The 19,650-nt window shown below is 37.1% G+C and overlaps 1 protein-coding gene and 1 pseudogene across 2 annotated transcripts; both read right to left on the reverse strand.

Annotated features, from left to right (window-relative positions):
• Positions 1–7,167: 7,167 nt before the first annotated feature.
• On the reverse strand, positions 7,168–10,749 carry LOC143555044 (2-alkenal reductase (NADP(+)-dependent)-like; annotated as a pseudogene). The gene is made up of 6 exons (XR_013139137.1): positions 10,671–10,749; positions 10,016–10,159; positions 8,990–9,164; positions 8,156–8,322; positions 7,963–8,045; positions 7,168–7,802 (listed from the first exon to the last, which is right to left on the reverse strand). The product of XR_013139137.1 is annotated as a 2-alkenal reductase (NADP(+)-dependent)-like (transcript).
• A 1,637-nt stretch (positions 10,750–12,386) lies between these two features.
• Positions 12,387–18,796, reverse strand: LOC143555059 (2-alkenal reductase (NADP(+)-dependent)-like). The gene is made up of 5 exons (XM_077044692.1): positions 18,438–18,796; positions 13,707–13,884; positions 13,464–13,630; positions 13,266–13,348; positions 12,387–12,985 (listed from the first exon to the last, which is right to left on the reverse strand). Exons 1-5 carry the CDS (start codon positions 18,660–18,662, stop codon positions 12,604–12,606), a joined length of 1,035 nt encoding a protein of 344 aa, XP_076900807.1. The 5' UTR covers positions 18,663–18,796; the 3' UTR covers positions 12,387–12,603.
• Between the last annotated feature and the right edge of the window lie 854 nt (positions 18,797–19,650).

The raw sequence follows: 19,650 nt of genomic DNA on the forward strand, positions 1-19,650 counted from the left end.
ACAAAACTGTACACACTACAAATAGATAAGACCACCCGTAATGGGTGCGTTGTGTGTAGCGTGAAGGACGAAAACGCGGGGGGTACACCGCCCCCCTGCGTTATGTTGATTTCAAATTTGGCAGCGTTTTATATACAACGCTAGAATGACACAAAATCCAATGTTTGACCGTTGCAAAATTGACCGTTGGAAAATTAAAAAAATAAAATTATTTCCTATATATTAAACCATTTCATCCTCAATCAAACCTCATTAAATTTATAAAAATTCTCTTTCAACTCTATAAAAATTCCTTTACACCAAATTCACTATATATGGATCCTCCATCTATATATAAACAGTTTTTCGGGCCCGACCAACAAGCCGAGGACGTGGAGGAGGAACGGGCGGTTACGAGTGCGATTATGCTCGCGACACAGTATATGAGTTCCGTTACGAGTGCAATTGGGCTAACGATAACTTCTACGATCATGGGTACTATTTGGGTAATGGAATTTATCCAGGTTCGCGATAATTGTTAAAACATTCAGAGACCCGATGGATGAAAAAAGACAGTATTTTAAGAAAGTGCAAGAGTCTGCGAGAAAGGATATCGAGAGGTGTTTTGGTGTTCTTCAACAACGATGGCATTATGTTAAAAATCCTTGTCGTCTGTGGTCTTTAGAAAGAATGAGATGTGCTATGTATGCGTGTATCATAATGCATAACATGATCATCGAGGACGAGGGAAGAGCAATATGTCCAACTTTCATACCGGACCCGGATCCACCACGGACTCCGGCAAGTATGGAACAATGACTCGAAAACTCGGATTCCGTGCGGTCAAGAGAGATATATAACGCACTAAAGGAGGATTTGGTCAAACATCTTTGGATGTATCGGCCTCTGCCTGGTGAAAACGATGAGGAGGACGAGGACGACGACGATGAAGACAACGACAACGATGATGAGGATGATGAGGAGGACGAGGACGACTAATATTTATTTAATAAAATATTATTGTTATTTGATTATTCTTATTAAAAATTAAAAAAAAAAAAACAAAAAGTGTAAAAGTGACTGTTCGCCACGTGGCGCATAACCCCTGGATGTGGAGAGTTATGACTATAGCCTGTTTTTGTACAAAACCATAACTCTGACTAGGCGCCACGTGGCGCATAACCCCTGGATGTGAAGCTTTACGAGTACACATGGTCTAATTACGGTCAAAATAACTAACATAGTGACATCAGCCACACTGTAGCAACAAACTAATGGATCTATCAAAAACAAACAAAGCAAATGGCAATCATTAGGCTGAGGGGTGCGGAGCGCGAGAAGGGGCGCGAAAGCCCTTCCGCTCGCGCCCCGGGGGGCGAGCACCACACCACCGAGGCGCGAGAGGGGCGCGAGCGAGGAAAAAGAGACAGGCGCGGATGGGCTAGCGGCTGGGAATGGCGTGAAGGGTTCTTGGGTTGCGTGAATAGAGCCGTTGGGCTCGTTTTTTATTAAAAAAAAATTTTTTTTTTCTCTATATAATAACATACCAATATCAAACCTATATCAAACCCGATTTTTTTTCTCTATATAATAACATACAATTTTTTCTCTCTATTAAACCTATATCAAACCCAAACCAACACCAATATCACATACCAATATCACATACCACACCCAAAACCCAAAATCACCCCATCTTCCAAACCTTTTTTTAAAAACATGGCTGGAAATTGGTACCCAAACCTAGATTCAGATTACAGTTACGACGATTTATGGTCGACCTAAACGTTGCGGGGGAGGAAACGTCTTCACCGCCGAGGAGGCGGCCACTGGGAAGGGACGCCAGGGGCAAAAAACCGGCTGAGGGGGAAGCCGTAAACATCAACGATCTTGTTGAATCCCTCAATAAATTCAACAAAACCATGGAGGTGGTCTCTAATGACAAAAAGGAAAAAAAAAAAGAATGAGATATGTGGAATTCCTTACAAGAGACTTCAGTAACCTAAATCCGGTCGACCAAATGTTGATGGAAAAACAAAAGGAACGTATCCGGAAGAGGTTGATCGAAGAAGACCAAGCCGAAGAATAAGAATAATGTTTTTTTAGTACTTTAATTTTTTTTAGATATTAATGTGTTTTTTTAATTAATGTGTGTTTTTTTAAATAATTTATGAGTTTTTTTAATAATACGTTTTTTAATACATTTATAAAAAAATAAAAAAAAAAACCGCTCGCGCCCCTCCACACCATGTCCCGGGGCGCGAGCACCACAACCAACACCCATCTTATCAAGTTTCTCTCTCTGCCACACGTCACAATATTATTGGCTGGCGCCCCCACTCGCGCCCCCTCTTGCGCCCCCCCCACCCCTCAGCCTTATGCACATGTAATACAACCTAAAAAAACAAATGTTTACAGTTTTAACTGATATTACATATATTGGTGCACCTTTCCTAGGTCACCTTAATTTAAAAATTAAAATAAAAAAACACATGCCATAAGATTACTGTAACAATGCATATTACACACATATATCTCATACAATAACATTTCTATCCTCTCTTTCTACCCTATATTAAATTCATCAGAAATTATGGATCTTGAAAAACGAAATCGGGACACGCCATATTATAGATTCTGCTCGTCGGAGCTTCACCGGAAGCTCAAAAGGGTCGCCGGAACCTAGCCGGCATTCTTGGAGGCAAAGGCTAGGCGTTCGAAGCCTTTGAGTCTCGAAGGTTTTGGATTATTGGCGACCGGTGACCGCTTCTACGGATTTGCAACACCTCATCCGATCATAGCTGGTTCATTGTCGATTGATGTCGCTGTCAGCCCCATTATTAATTTGTCACTCCATATCGTTGTCTTTTAGAGCTATTTGAAGGTCTCCGGAGGTTCGGCTCAGCGGTAGAGCTCTACCAATCATTGGGAACTACACATCACTACGTCGGAAGTTTGTTGTAAAGGCCTAATCCGACCATCTGTGAAATAGATTTTAGAATGGTAGAGATAGTTTTGCTGCTTTATAGTGATAGATTTTAATGGTTTTTAGAAACCATTTGCTGGTTTATTGATACAACAATGAAGTGGGTGTTCTGCCATGAGAGATGGTGGCAACGTAGATGAACAACGCGTGTTTGTGAATAACCCACTTTTTCATGTTTTGAATATGCCTGAAACACGTGTAAAGTGATATCATATTCACATGTGAAAGGGAAAGCAGTATGTACAATAATAAAATAGAGTACATGACCAATTGCCTACCTTACAACAAATGAAGCACAAACTCACTCATGACAACAAAGTACAACTACCACTGCAAAGTTTACAACACACAAAGCAGTAACTCACCCAAAATTGTAATCTTATAAATATGGTGATGATATGTAGAAGGTAAGAAGGAAATGATTGACAGTTTGTGTGAGAAATCCTTGGGTGAAACATGGAGCCAATAGGATAAAGGATGAGGCATACACAACATTTCATAAAGGCCAACTTAATATATACTTTTACCAATATTAAAAAATATCATATATCTATGTAAAACTAAAAATATATATCTATAATATATATAAACAAAGACATAAACATCCTACGTGTCATGATGTGGTCGCTCCCTCTTTTTTTGGAGTCACCAGATTGCTTGATTTTTAAATGGAGGCTTCTCATGCATTTGACCCTAATTCATGGGTATGGGTATTACCAAATCCAGATATTCCTTAAACAGGTTATAACATCTCATTAAATTAAAATTATTCTCACCAAATTATTGATGTGAAAATCCTATATAATAGGATATAATATAAATTAATATCTTATTTATTTTAAAAAAGATATATATTATTTAAATTAAAAAAACCAATTTGATAGTAAAAATAAATAAACAGGTCTTGGGTCTCATCAAACCATAAGTATATTATTAAATTTCATAAATATTATTTATAATTAAAAAACCAATTTTATAGTAAAAAAAATAAATGGGTCTTGGGTCTCATCAAAACCATATAGCTTTTAGACCATGTTATAACATCTTATTTATTTGTGAAACAATTTATCATCAAACACAAATATATTATTAACTTTCATACAATAAAAAAGTTATAGATTCAAAAAATAATAAATATTAGAATAAACAATATAAAACAACCCCCATAATACGGGGGATAAAAACTAGTACTCTAATAAAAGACTATAAGTTTTTCACTTTTCACTTTTCACTTCTACATCAAACCTCATCCATTTTAACAAACTTATAATAGTAAAATAATAGTTACCATTCTTACAATTTATTCTTCAAAATTTGCTAATTTATTATTTACTTCCTATATTCTTTTTCAAATATTTGATATTTATAATTATCTTTTACTTTAAAATTGTTTTAAAAACTATTGTACAATGACTATATTAATAGTGTTTAACGGGTTTATTATTTCTTGTATACTGATTACTTATTAAATATTGTATTTTCAAAACTACTCGTGTAGTACACGGGTCTCAAACTAGTATTGTATAAGCTCTTACGAAGTTAATAATATATCACATGTACCTAATTCTTCAGAAACAACGTAAAAATCAGCATATTACTCTTATTCGATTAAATGCGATAAAATGTTTACAACATAGACCATTCGATGCGATAAACCTTCTACGAGTTCGCAATTTTGAAGAAGTGAGAAGAGGCGATTTGGTTGTCGTCAAAGATGAGAGACGTCTATCAAAATTAAAATAATAACATATGGTATAAACACATTATGTAATAGAAATGGGTATAATAGTCTATTCGTTAAAAAATGGGCGTATATGAACGTTAAAACTTTTATAAAAGTAACGCTAAAATAGTCATTTATTAAATTGTTATTAATGAATAGGGATATACATGATACTTTTAACTTTTTTTTATAAGGGCGTATATGATATTTTAATTACTTTGTAAGAACATATATGATATTTTAAGTTTTGTTCGGGCATATATGATATTGCTAATGTTTGTAAGGATATATATAAATTTAATCCAGTTATATATTATTATAACCAATTTAAGGTTGAAACAAATTTAGTAATAGAAACATATACAAGATAAAGATATTTTATGTAAAACTACTGCATTCGAGGGCGAAACTAAGGAAGGATCGAGAGGGTCCACTTTAATCACTAAAATTTGTTCATTTTTTTTTGTATAAAAGCAAGGTGTTTTTTTTTAAGAAAAAGCAAACTTAACTTTTTTGTAGTCAGTTGGAAAAGAAAAAAAAATAAGTGAGAGGTAGGAGGATCAAACCTTACTACCACCAACTTATATGGGAGATATGAGGGATGACCCTGGCTTGCCAGGGTTCGAGTCCTGATCTCACCCGGTTTTACTGGCTCCTCGCTGTCGTGCCGTTTGGCGGGCATGGGGGTCGGGTTTTATCCGGTGAATCCCTCAACAGGTGGACCGCTCTCCGTCCGTCCGGACTAGTGGCCGGCTCGGGCTACCTTTAGCCAATGGAGGCCGCGTACGGGGTACCCGACGTTACTTAGTTGGCCGTTCAAAAAAAAAGTTGGAAAAGAAAAAAAACATTGTACCAATGGGCAATGACTATATCCTTTCTTATTTTTCTGGGGTAGTCAAAATCCGTTTATCTATACTATATATAATATACTAATGATGGGCAAATTAAGACGTTTTTTTTAAGTAATTTATAACATTTAATGCATGAGGTACAACATTAATTAGGGGCACAAATGTCATTCTAACATCAAATCTCACGTTCATTTGCAATGTCTTCAAATAATTACAAAATTCATCCTTTAAAATTACACAATTGGTCCTTAGTCTTTTACATATATATTATTTTATTTTCATTTTTAACCCAACTACCCCACGATTTTTAAACGGTCATAACTTTTCGTACGTTAATATTTTTTTAAAATAAATGACATCATAAAAACGAGCATTTTATTATCTTTAATTTGAGTATCATATTGCTATATTTTTCAAAGTAAAAAAAATTATGCAAAAGTGTGTGCGGTTTGCTTTTGATGGTTTTTTAATTTAACAATGAGTCAACTTTACACGTTTTTTTGTCGTCGAAAACCGAATCTAAACTGTTTCTAAATAAAACCCAACTAAACCGAACCGTTACCAACGATTAGGTTCTGATTTAGTTTGTACTTCGATAAAAAAATTGAGTTTAAAATTTAAAACAAGAATTATTAATCTGCATATACCTTCACTTTAAACTAATCATCAACTAATACATTATTAAGAGAATCATACTATGAGCAAAGATAACTTTGGTCATATAAATAATAAACCTTATTAGAATAAATAGAAGGCGAAATAATAACAAGAACAAAAAATATAAAAAAAAACCCTAGAAATTTGACTAAATTAAAGTTGTAATAGACGAGTTTGCTCGTATTAAATAAAACTGTGGTTAACTATATTTTAACTATGTCTAATATATATCATATCTAATACTAAATAAGTAAATAATTAACATTTCAATATGTACGGCACCTCCGTTTTCAATCGTGAAACCAAACTGGTGAATGATCTCACAGTTTTAAACGAAATAATAAACACCCAAAAACTTGTTACATAATTATCAAAGTATGTGTTTCCAGTTTCCCGCTGCATCGCGCAGACACCTTTCTAGTTGTATTTATTTCTTTCATGTTTCTGTTTTATGCCTACTTGTCATATATCCTGATTTCAAAAGTGAAGTTTTGCAAGTTGCAACCTCTTTTGATTTTCCGGTCCAACCAGGGCGGGTTCAACTGATAATTGTCATGATTAGTCAGTCAAACTACAAGTGGCTCAAAGATGTATAACCGGGCAAGTGTTAACGAGTTCTAGTCTGACTAGCTAGTCTAGTCGTGAAAACACTAATAATCAAGTATACAAAGTCTAAATGTATTTTGTATAAGAGCGTCCAAATTAAGGAGGGTGGTTAAAACTTAAAATCGTCCCAGAAAAGGGAGATACGTTACCATTCCGTTGCTACATCAGAGTTTACTTAACCATAAAAAACAACAATTTGCTATGTATTGCAACTCTAATTAAACTGATACCGGAACCGGAATGATTATGAAAAACAAAAATCAAATTTCTTTCAACACCAACTAGGATTAATATAGATAGTCTAAAGTCTACAAGTAATGTTTTAAAGCGGGTCAACCCGGCCCGTTTAAAACCAAATTTACCTCAATCTATTCAACTCATTACACAAAATGCTCATTCAGTCGTCGTACTTTTTCTTAACGATTATTCTTCAACACATCGATGGTTTCCAATCCTATCGTTCTTGACCAAATCAAACCGAAAATACAAAAACCAACACGTGTTCATAATATTATAATAACGCGTCACATCTTAAGAGTATGCATATGTATATGGATAATATATATATCTATGTATGTGTATATAGACTCCAAAGCGAAATCCTAAAGAACTCGACTTGCCTCATTCACGAGCCACAACCACAACTTGCTTTCCGACATTTCTGCCAGAAAAGAGCCCAACCAAAGCCGCGGGTGCACTCTCGAGTCCTTCTGCAATGTCTTCAATGTAACAAATCTTCCCTTGTTTGATCAAAGGCATAACCATTTCCATATACTTTGGATACATGTGATAGTAATGAGTCACAATGAACCCTTTCATGAGCACACTTTTTGTTATTATGTGAAATAGGTTGCGCACCCCGTCCCCTTGCTCTTGATTGTACTGAGAAATCATCCCACATACTGAAATCCGACCATTTAATCTCATATTCGGGAGTACTGCATCCAACATCTTTCCTCCAACGTTCTCAAAGTAAATATCAATCCCATCGGGAAAGTACCTAACACGTTAACTTTTAAAAACTAAGCATCTCAAAACGCTAATCTGTCAACTACGAATACAAAATTATATCACTTTATAAAACGTGTTAGGAGGCTGCATGTGACCATTTTATTTTTATCTTATCTCGAGTGACAACTATGTCTATGTATCAGGCTAACCTCTTTAGAGCTGCATCTAGATCTTGTTCTTCCTTATAGCTAAAAGCCTCATCAAATCCAAATTTGTTCTTCAATAGATCAACCTTCGGTGATGAAACAAATATACATAAATGATTTGGATACAAAATATTAAATGTATGCCCATGAATTGTATAAGTAGAAACTATGGTACAAAAGTTGAGAACACACTAACCTTTTCTTTTGTACCAGCGCTCCCGACGACATAACATCCTAACAACTTTGCAAACTGACCAACGAGTTGACCAACTGCACCGGAAGCTGCTGAAACAAAGACATACTCTCCTTTCTTTGGAGAACAAACCTCGTAGAAGCCAGCATAAGCGGTCATACCAGGCATACCTAGAAACAATCCAAATGGTTACGGGTGAGGTTGAGGCGAAACAGTATTTGTTCAGTACTTTTATATAATATAGTTTTGGACATGATTACAAAAGTTATATTATTCAGTTATAATCAAAAGTGTTAAATAAACCGATTGGTTGTATGCTTTAAAAGTACACTCAATGTCATTACCGTCCTGTATGAGAAAGGTAAGACACATGAAGAACCCTCTTCTAAATACTAGTGCGTACTTGTCACGAAAACTAACATGTTCGTGAGTTGTTCAAGTTCGGGTCACTAGCTAGCCTAAAAATAAGTTTGTTTATAAACGAGCCTGAGCTTCACTTATCGAACTTGAGCCCGAACTTCACTTATCGAACTAGCCTAAAAATAAGTTCGTGTACGCTTTAAACGAACAAACATGAACATGCCAATTTTCTTAATGAACGAACATGAACCTCAAAATTTGTTCGATTATATGTTCGTGTTCATGATGTTCATGCTCAGTTAAAGTTAAATGAGCAAACACGAACATGCCCCTGTTCGTGTTCGTTTACATGCCTAGCGGGAATGGCTAGGCTCGTTTACACCCTATTGGTATACATTATTTAATGTAAGTTTCTGTCTATATATGTGCGCGCAAACACGAACATCGAAACCAAAATCAATTCAACAGAAAACATACCAAGAATTCCTGTGTAATAGGACAGAGGCACATCAATATGTTCAATCTTGAACAGAGTTTCGGGTGCGTTTACACTGTATTCCTCCCATCTGGTTCCTCCCCAAACTAAGTCACCTTTCTTGAAGTTTGAATGTCCGGATTCGAGGACTTTCGCAACTCCAAGTCCCTCTATAGGCTGCAAGATAACAATGGGTTCCATTAGTAAACAAATCTAACAAACACGAACAAGGTTTATTTGTTTAACTTTAACCGAACAAAACAAACAAACACATACTTAAAACACACAAATGTTCTTGCCCGTGTTCCTTTATTAAGGAAATAAACATGTCCGTATTCATTTATGTTCGTTCGTTAACATTCTAAATGACCATTGAACACAAAACTAACATAAACGAACACAACCGTGAATACCCGAATTCAATTTATCTTTAATGGGCTACTAAAGTGCAAATTGAAAATTAATTATTCTCAAGCGTTTACTTTAGAAAATCAATTGACTTAGACTAATATTAGGAACAAATAATTTTGAGTGGAAATTTAAACTACGGGGTGTAAACAAGCCGAGTAGAGCCCACACTCGTCTAGACCATGAGCTCGGTTCTTGAGTAGTTTTTCACGTTTCGAGCTTTATTCTAGAGATCGAGCTCAGCTCACTATTTATTAATTACGTTATATATATTTACAGTTTATGTTATATATATATAGAAATAATTTCATATAAATATAAACAAAATGTAAATTAAATAATTTATTATTATAATTATAATTTTTGTGTATGGCATAGTATAAAATAACTTAATTATTTTTCTCATAAATTTTCATATATTAATAAATATTGAAGTTATATAAATAAGGCTCATCTAAGCTGTCTGAGTTCGACAAGTGACTCTTAGACTTGGGCTCGTTTATTAAAAAAACTTGTTTTTATGCTCGAGCTGGATTAAGCTCGGTCTCTAAGTCGTTTAATTATAACCGAAAACCAAAGCCCGAATCGTCTAATAAATGAATTAAGATGAAGTAACCAACCGAACCAGGAGTGAAGGCATCGATGTAACTTCCTTTAGTTTTGCTCATTCGACCACGTATGTACGGATCACATGACAGATAAAGATTTCTTCACCAGAACGTCATTGGAACCTTCTGGAAGGTTGAGGTTGATGGTGTCGGAAGTGACGAGGTGTTGGAATTAACGGTCGGTTCGGGTCAAGTCAACGCGACGGACCCGAATGTGACCCGGACTGAGTTACACCGGGGGTGACGAGATAAGGCCTATTTAAGTGTTAATTAGGCCCGACACATTTAATTAGATAGACAGGATAATGGACTAGGCTTTGTTTTGTTAATTGGGAATTGGTTTAACTTGTTTAAACCCTACTTATAATACTATATATATTATAAGATAATGTTATTAATGATAACCTTAACAAAACAAAAGGAAACCCTAGCTGCCCATTAAATCCGGCGCCGTTTTTTCCGGCCACCGGTTTTTCCGGCGAGTGCTTTTTAGGCCGCCGCAGTTCCACCTTAACTCCGGTGCTGTTAAAACCTTCTTCGCGGTTTTCCGGCGAACTTGAAATTCCGGCGAACTTGTTTTTCCGGTGAACTGAAGCCGCTGCTGCTTGCTGTTGTTATTTGCTGCCGTCCGCCGTTCCTTGCAGCTGCCGGATCTGAGCCGAATCACCTGATGCTGCCGCCATACGTCTTGCCGGAGTTCCGCCGCCGCCGCCGCCGGATTCTTCTTTGGTTATCAATTGTGTCATCTAGCTCTTCTTGTTCCGGTTTGTGTATAACCGAGGTATATCGAATACTCATCTATGGTTGATTATTATTTATGTTTAAATCGTACTCGTATAATAGTTGTAATCGGATCCGGGTTTTGGGTTTTCGGTTCGGGTTAATCGTTTAATCGTTCCGCTGCGTTTTTATAGTTCGCTTATATATCTTTGATTATTAATATTGATTAATAACTATTTAAACGAAATTATTAACTAAAACGGTTTTGACATTTGACCGTTTTCGTTCCTAACCACCGTTGAAACCCAACACGAGGAGCATGTCGGATTCCTTGGGGAACCCATTTACGTAGTCTTTCAACACGATCTGTTTTGTGCCATTTGTGTGTGTGAAACTGTTCTTTGGATTGGATAGAAAGATGTTAATTAGCAGGTTTTAAGGTTCAACCATTCAATGCAAATGTGTACAAAGGTTCATACTTATCATACATCACAACTACTCAATAATTAATTCAGTAATTGTTGAATAAGGAAAATAAATTTATTATTATTTATTTTGAAAATGATGGTTGTATATATTTATTATTTGAACCGGTATTCATATTGATCAAGTAATTGATCCGCATGTAAACGAACCGAACAAGCATGATTCATGTCCGTTTGTTTAAAAATGAGCATTTTGTGTTTATTTATGTTCGTTCATTTAAAATCTGAACAAATAGTTCACGAACGTAATAAATATAATTGAACAAGGATAAACAAGCATAAGTGAACATATAAACAAACGTAAAACTGCAAACAGTTTACTGAATATTCGATTTATTTATAGACATTAGTAGTTGACTATTCAATCTTCAGCTATCTCCTTTTCCCTCTTTCTTTATCTAATGTTATTTTCTATTTGCTCTTTTATTTAAAATAAAATGATTGCCGCTTCAAGAATCAATACCAACGGTCAAAAGTTAGTTTTTTTAATTAAAGCCGGTGATGTTACAATCACTTTTGTATGTACTCTGAATATTTCAAATGTAGTGATTTTGACTTCAAAACGTATAAACTAATTAAAAAGTTGAAAGCATTCTAATCAAACACTACAAAAACCCAATTTCAAATCTTCATAAATTTAATTTATCATTAATAAAATAAATTTATCAATGTTGCCATTGCTGCATAAGTGGTCTATTGCCGAATCCTACTTGTAAACGAGGGATGAATTACACAAGATAGACTCGTTAAAAATTTGAAATAAGACACAGATTAAACAAGTTCCCTGCCGTGTACTAAGCTTATTTAATAAACGTCCCAAGTTTCATATACCAAACTTGACAAAGTTTACAAGCCAAAACAGACTGATTATTTGTATAAGTACAATAACTTTTATTTAATGATAATATACAACTATATAATAAAAGTTGTTATTTCTAATTATGATAAGATTAACAACTTAATATATATTCCTATTAAGAAAGCTACATAATACATGTTATAATCATCATATATATAATATATAGAGGTAGGTTCAAAGTCACAAATTTATATAATAACAAACTTAATAACTAATAAATAAACCAAACTCGAATTTGAAAACACAAAGAATCAACAAGTTGATTCCTGTCGTAAGTTTAAATGTTTGAGGTTGACTCGACTCGTCTACACCTTTAAAGATGACGGGCCGAGTCTAAACATTAACGACTGCAATTTGCAAATAATAAAGGGCTCGGACCCTCCATCCATCATTTAACTGACCAACTACTTGCCATATCTTTACTCTTTCCAATCACATTCTCGTCCAAATCAAACCACATTCAAATTCAACACATATGCTTGTTCAATGTTAAAAACACACCAATCGTATATAGTTAAACCCCTAACGACATCGACTCATTCACGAGCCACGACCACCACTTGCTTCCCAACATTTCTACCCGTAAACAGTCCAACCAAAGCTGCAGGTGCACTCTCGAGCCCTTCTGCAACATCTTCAGTATAACAAATTTTTCCTTGTTTTATCAAAGGCATGACCATTTCCATATACTTTGGAAGCATGTGATAGTAATCACCCACAATGAAACCTTTCATGAGCAGACGTTTTGCGACCAGCAAAAACAAGTTGTGCACCCCGTCTCCTTGCTCTAGATTGTTGTATTGTGAAATCATCCCGCAGACTGAAATCCGACCGTTTAATCTCATGTTCGAGAGTACTGCCTCCAACATCTTCCCCCCGACGTTTTCAAAGTAAATATCAATGCCATTGGGGAAGTACCTGAAATTATTATACAAAATAATAATATCAGAAGACTAATCTGACTATCGGCCCAACTACGTCAAACGGATCGAATGTGGCCCGAAGTGTGTTTTTTAAGGCATAAAATTTCCTAAATCATAACAAAAAACTAGTTTATATTTTTTTAAATAATATTTTTCTAAATGGTTATATGATAAAATTTGGACAAAAAGTGGTTAGGTTCTTCAATCTGACCCGACATGTACCAAAAATTAGTAAATTCGAACCGACCATTTTGCCAAGTGATTCTGATGCTAACCTCTTTAGAGCTGCATTTAGATCTTTCTCTTCCTTGTAGTTAAAAGCCTCATCAAACCCGTATTTATTCTTCAACAAATCAACCTTGAATGATGAAATACGCATACACAAACAAATCAAACTTCAAAACTAAGGTAAAATATATCATAATAAGCAACAATGAATTAGCAGTCAAAGATAAAACTTTCAAAGAACCGACCTTCTCCTTTGTACCCGCGCTCCCAACAACATAACATCCCGACAGTTTTGCAAACTGCCCAATGAGCTGACCAACTGCACCCGCAGCTGCAGAAACAAAGACATACTCTCCTTTCTTTGGAGCACAAATTTCATAGAAACCAACATAAGCAGTCATACCAGGCATACCTAAATAACCATCCAAAAGAAAAACAAAATCAAACAATAAAACACAAACTAAACGCACTTTAATCTGTAAACATACCAAGAATTCCGGTATAATAAGAAAGAGGCACATCGGTATCGTCAATCTTAAAGAGAGCCTCGGGAGTATTGATGATGCTGTATTCCTCCCATCCGGTGAATCCCCAAACTAAGTCACCTTTTTTGAAGTTTGAATGCCCGGAATCAAGAACTTTGGACACTCCATATCCTGTTATAGGCTGCAAGATGGTATACATTGTTGGGTTCGTAGGCCTTGTTGGCCCGGTTTATTATATGAAGTCAAAAGAGGAAACGGGTGTGGGCGGTCGGGCCCAAGCCCGGCCCAGTTTAGATTTCTTGCATAATAATTTACTAACCCTAGTTCAGTCTCTATATAAACAACATTATGTACTTGTAATATTTGGTCACTCAATAAAGATATACCTAGTTGCCACCCGTGGACGTAGGTCAGTTTAGACCGAACCACGTTAAATCCTCGTGTTCGTTTATTGCTTTCGTGTCGTGTTCGGTTTCGTGTGTGCGTTTAATCCTAACAAGTGGTATCAGAGCTTAGGTTCAGATCACGCGAAGAACACGTTGAACCAGTTTCGTTCGTCGCTGCCACACCAGAGATCGGAGGTTGGGTTTCGCCGCCGCCCGGTTGGGTTTTCTGCGCCGCCGTCGAGAAGAGAAACGGGATTGCCGGCTAGAGATCTTATTTCAGTGCCGACAATCTGAGTTGAGGTTCTGTTTAATTTTCGTAAGCAATCGTTCACGCATCACCACCGTGTACCTGCGGCTCCGTCTCGATCGGTTGACGTGTTATTTATTTTCATTTTTTTTTGGCATTTTGCGATTGACTTGAATCAAGAAAAGTTAGTATTATTTATTTTTCTTGGAGTTGGAGTTCGTGCCATGAAAAGAGCAACAATTCTTTCTTGGAGAGAGGCAGGAGACTTTGACCTAGTTTGTTTGGGCCCACTAAATTAGATTTGGTAGTTGGTTTTTGTTTTTTTTTTTTTGGGCCACGTGAGAAACAAAGAAGCAGTAAGCTCAAATTTGATTGTGTGGGCCAAAGTTTGGGCAGTTTAGCCCGTAAAGAAATTATTTGGGTCAAGATCGTAGTTGCAAAGAACGAGCCAATAACAGTTCAATCAAGATCCTGTTTTAGTTGAAGAACCGTTGTCAATTAGAAGAAGCGTTAAAGAAACCAAAACCAGTGCCAACCGCGTTTGTCAGGTTTATTGTTTCAGTTTAAAGTTTCAGTTTCTGATTTTCAGTTCAATATTCCACTGCGTTAAATAGGTTGATTGTTTAACAGAGTTCAGTTGAACAGCCGTTAAGTTCAGGCTCGTGCCATTGTTGTGTCTGTCTCTGTTTTTATCCAGTTTTTCGTTTTAGTCATTGTTATGGCAGAAGACGGAAAGGTTTCGATACAGAAGTTTGACGGACAGAAGTTCGGTTGGTGGAAGATGCAGATTGAGGCACTACTTTGTCAGAAAGACTTGGATGTAGTGTTTGAGGATGAAAAACCAGAAAAGTTGTCAGAAGCAGATTGGAAGAAGTTAGACAAGAAAGCTAGGGCTTGTATTACTTTGTCGTTGTCGGAAGATGTGGCGTTTAACATCATGAAAGAAACCACTGCCCGTGGTATGATGGACGCACTATCCAACATGTATGAGAAGCCTTCGGCAGCGAATAAAGTCTATCTTATCCGAGAGCTAGTGACAACAAGAATGAAAGAGGGTGGGTCAGTTACAACTCATATCAATAATCTAAATTCGATCTTGTCCCGCTTAGTGTCAGTTGACATTAAGTTTGGATGAAGTTCAAGGCCTCTTGTTATTATCTTCTTTGCCCGACAGTTGGTCGCAAACAGTGACTGCAGTTTGTAGTTCGTCTACAAATATTACTTTCGATGGGATTCGAGATCTGATTCTGGGAGAAGATTCAAGACGCAGAAGTTCAGGTGAATCATCAAGCAATATGCTAGTCACAGAAGGTAGAGGTAGGGGAAAACAGCGAGGCAGTGGGAGCAGGAAGAGGAGTCAGTCTAAGACTCGTAAGGATATTGAATGTTGGGGTTGTAAAGAGAAAGGACACTTCAGGAATCAGTGTCCGAATGGTAAGAAAGAGGTGAACGTTACAGAAGACGACACAGATGACGGGGTCAGTAGTGATGAGGCTTTGGTTTGTAGTGTTGAGAGTAGCGTTGATGCTTGGGTGATGGATTCTGGTGCATCGTTTCATGCCACTCACTGTAGTGAAACGATGAAGAATCTTAAATTTGGGGATTTTGGAAAGGTTCGACTAGCGAATGATGATATTTTAGAGGTTACGGGTATGGGAGACGTTGATTTGATAACTTCAGCCGGTACTTCTTGGACTTTGAAAGACGTGAGGGTTATTCCAAGTTTGAAGAAACGTTTGATATCAGTTGGGCAGTTGGATGACCAAGGGCACGATGTTAAGTTCGGGAATGGGCAGTGGAAAGTAGTCAAAGGGAATCTCGTGGTTGCTCGTGGCAAGAAAATGGGCTCGTTGTATATGGTCGATATGTCACCGAAAGGAGTGGATCCAGTTTTGGTGAAAGACAAAGTCCGGTTCACAGAATCTCGTGGGCAGAAGAAGGTTCGTTTTGCAAGTAACAAACCCAGAGCCAAAGTGAAGATTCAGGATGAACGAGCTAGGAAGGTTAAATCAGTTGGGGGACATCGTGACAGTGGGAGCACAGGTCGTGTTTCAGTTACAGTTCCAGGTCGACAGTGGATTAAGAAAACCAGTATTCCAGCTGTAAAAGTCTCTCCAGTGAATTACTTGCTGAATATGGAGAGTGTTTGTTCTCAGAGTATCTCAGGATCCGGTAGTTTGTTTCAGTGGGAGCCGGTAGGGACAGAGAACGGGTCAGGGGCAGTTTTAGCCGTGACTGACGTGTTGGAGCTCCGGGGAGCTTCAACGGGCCTTCAGGTTAATTGATGAGAAGGCGGTGGCAACTAGAAGAAGTTTAATGTTCAGATTACAGAAGTACAATCAGGAGTGCAGACGAGAGTACTCAAGGCCTCCGAGTGGGAGATTGTTGGGTTCGTAGGCCTTGTTGGCCCGGTTTATTATATGAAGTCAAAAGAGGAAACGGGTGTGGGCGGTCGGGCCCAAGCCCGGCCCAGTTTAGATTTCTTGCATAATAATTTACTAACCCTAGTTCAGTCTCTATATAAACAACATTATGTACTTGTAATATTTGGTCACTCAATAAAGATATACCTAGTTGCCACCCGTGGACGTAGGTCAGTTTAGACCGAACCACGTTAAATCCTCGTGTTCGTTTATTGCTTTCGTGTCGTGTTCGGTTTCGTGTGTGCGTTTAATCCTAACATACATTACATCAAAACACAAGCTGATATAGTAAATTGATGTCTTTCAAATGCATGTTAGATATATTTGGTGTCAACAAAGTAATTACATCACAAAGGTTCAGACTTCAGATTCTCTTTTAATTTACTACAATACTTTAAGTTGATATTTCAAGTCAGTTTTCGGTGGGTTTAAGATATGGTTTCGGTAATTTCCAACCCGTAAATCAAACAGATATACTCGATATCCAGTGAAAACCCGCGAACACAAGTGTAATAAGTTAATAACTAATAAGTAACAGTGTCTTAAATCTTAACAGATGTGTGATACTGTTTAAGTGGGTCTTGTATAGCACTTTGTCATTCACTCTAGTATGTCATGTAGCCCCTTGCCAATGAGCTGGCGGTGGATTGGTAAGGATGAGCCCTGGTGTTCCAAATTACCTAGGTTCGATTCCCACACCACCATCATTTAGTTTCGGCGGCACATGGTGACGACGGAGACTAGGCGAATAGGGGGCGGTAGCTAGTTCGATCCTTTGAACTGAACGGGCTTTACCTTACAACACTGTCGTGCCTTCGAGTAGGGCTGTTTACGAGTCGAGCTAAGGTGGTTTCGAGCTCAAGCTCGAAATTAAACGAGGAAGCTCAGCTAGGCTCGAGCTTGATTTTGAAGTTAAACGAGCCTAAGATCGAGCCATGACCCGAGCCGAGCCACAAACGATTTTGGATTGGTTACAAAAATGAGCCAACTCAGTTCAGGTTGTTTCAAATCAAGTTTTTTAGCTAGTTTTATTCGAGATTTTATCGAGCGAGCCACAAGCCCGAGCTTCGAGGCGCGAGCTTTTATCGAGCAAGTGTTCACTGGCATTGGTCTTCGGTATGGGTTTTCCCAAGCACGATTTGATGAGTCAGTAGTCCATTAGAAAGATTCGAGGGTGGTAAAATAATAATAATAATAATAATAATAATAATAATAAGTGTCCTGTAGCCCCTTGACTTTACGGTGTGTTCCCGAGTCTCATTTAAAGAGGGGAGGGGAAGGAAAGGAGGAGAAAGTGTTAAAATATCATGTTCCAGAGATTGAGAGAATGGGAGGGGATAGAAAATACTAGAAAATTTGAACATATATTCATCCTCCCAATTGAAGAGATTAAATGAGAAAATCTTTTCAATTACTAAATTATCCTTAAAACTAATTTTATTTTAGTTTTACTTAAAGGGCAGGTATGATAGTAAAACTATAATAATATTATTATCTCGATAACTTTGCAGTAATTGGATTAATGAAAACATTTAAAATAATAATACCAATTTTATAATAAATATAATAATAAGAAGACTATTATAAACGCCTAATTCCTATTCTTCTCTAATCTATATCATAATGTATAATCAAAGAGACAAACAAAACCCTAATTAATAAAGATGGAGTTACCGACCGAACCAGAAGTGAAGGATGGAAGGTAACTGTCTTCAGTTTTGGCCATCCGAATCCGCATGTACGGGTCACATGACAGGTAAAGGTTCTTCACGAGAACAGCATTGGAACCTTCCGGAAGCCTAAGGTTAATGGTGGCTGAAGTAACGAGGAGCATGTCGGACTCCTTGGGGAACCCATTTACGTAATTCTTCAACACGATCTGTGCGTTCTTCACTGCCTCCATTTGCGTGTGAAAATGTTATTGGGTTTTAGGTTGAGCGGCGAATGTAGTAGTGTGTTTGTTGTCGAGGTTGATGATGTGAGTGGATGGCATGGATTAAACATGTTTGTATTGTGACCACATACGAATAGGATTCATTGTTCGTTCTGTAGCCTGATTCCGCCCGGTTCAATCACCGGTCGAACCTCTTAAAAACCGAATTACATTTATTTATTTAATTTTAAAACACAATTTTATTAAAATGGACTCTGGAAAAAAGCCGTCAAGCCTTTAAATTTCAGAGGGGATAAGAATTTGGCGTTCTTTCACAGTTTTATAAGTGGCCATACCAATTTTAGCCGGATAACGGGCTATGTTTTGAGAACATATTAGTAATGGTTGTAACTTGTAACTCAAGTGTCGTTACCGTTCATGACCCACAAAAAATAAAAGAATGTTGGTCGATTATTCTGATTAGTTGCGTACCAAAGATAATTTCTAAGGTATTGGCCTATAGTACGAGATTGGTGATGGGTTTGATAATAAGTGAAGAACAATCCACTTACGTGTTCGGGAGAAACATGATGAAAAGGGTGTTGATTCTTAATGAAGGTGCCTGTTGGTGTAAAATAACGAATAAGCAAATTATTAACTTCAAGGCGTGGACATTGACAAAGCGTTTGACTGGACCACTTGTTGTTTTTAGACTCGATCATATCACATATGAAGTTCCCGGATAAATGGAGATTGTGGGTTAAAAGCACTATGGTAGTCGCGTGTTCGTCCAATATTATTAGCGGTCTTCCTACTTCCATTGTTTTATTATCGCAATGGAAGCATTGCACGCGGCCATACGAATAACATGTTCGGAGAAACTGTTCAAAGGAATACTACCACGAAGCAATACACTACTTTCCCACTGCCGACGACATGGTAATTTCTTGGTTAAATGGTGTGTTCAAACTTCATAAATATAAAGAGAATTCTTCAATGCTTCCACGTGACCTTGGGA

Source organism: Bidens hawaiensis, unplaced genomic scaffold (genome assembly GCF_021521415.1).
Source record: "Bidens hawaiensis isolate Kalapana, Puna unplaced genomic scaffold, B.hawaiensis_p1.1 tig00017951_1, whole genome shotgun sequence".
Classification (NCBI taxonomy): Eukaryota; Viridiplantae; Streptophyta; class Magnoliopsida; order Asterales; family Asteraceae; genus Bidens; species Bidens hawaiensis.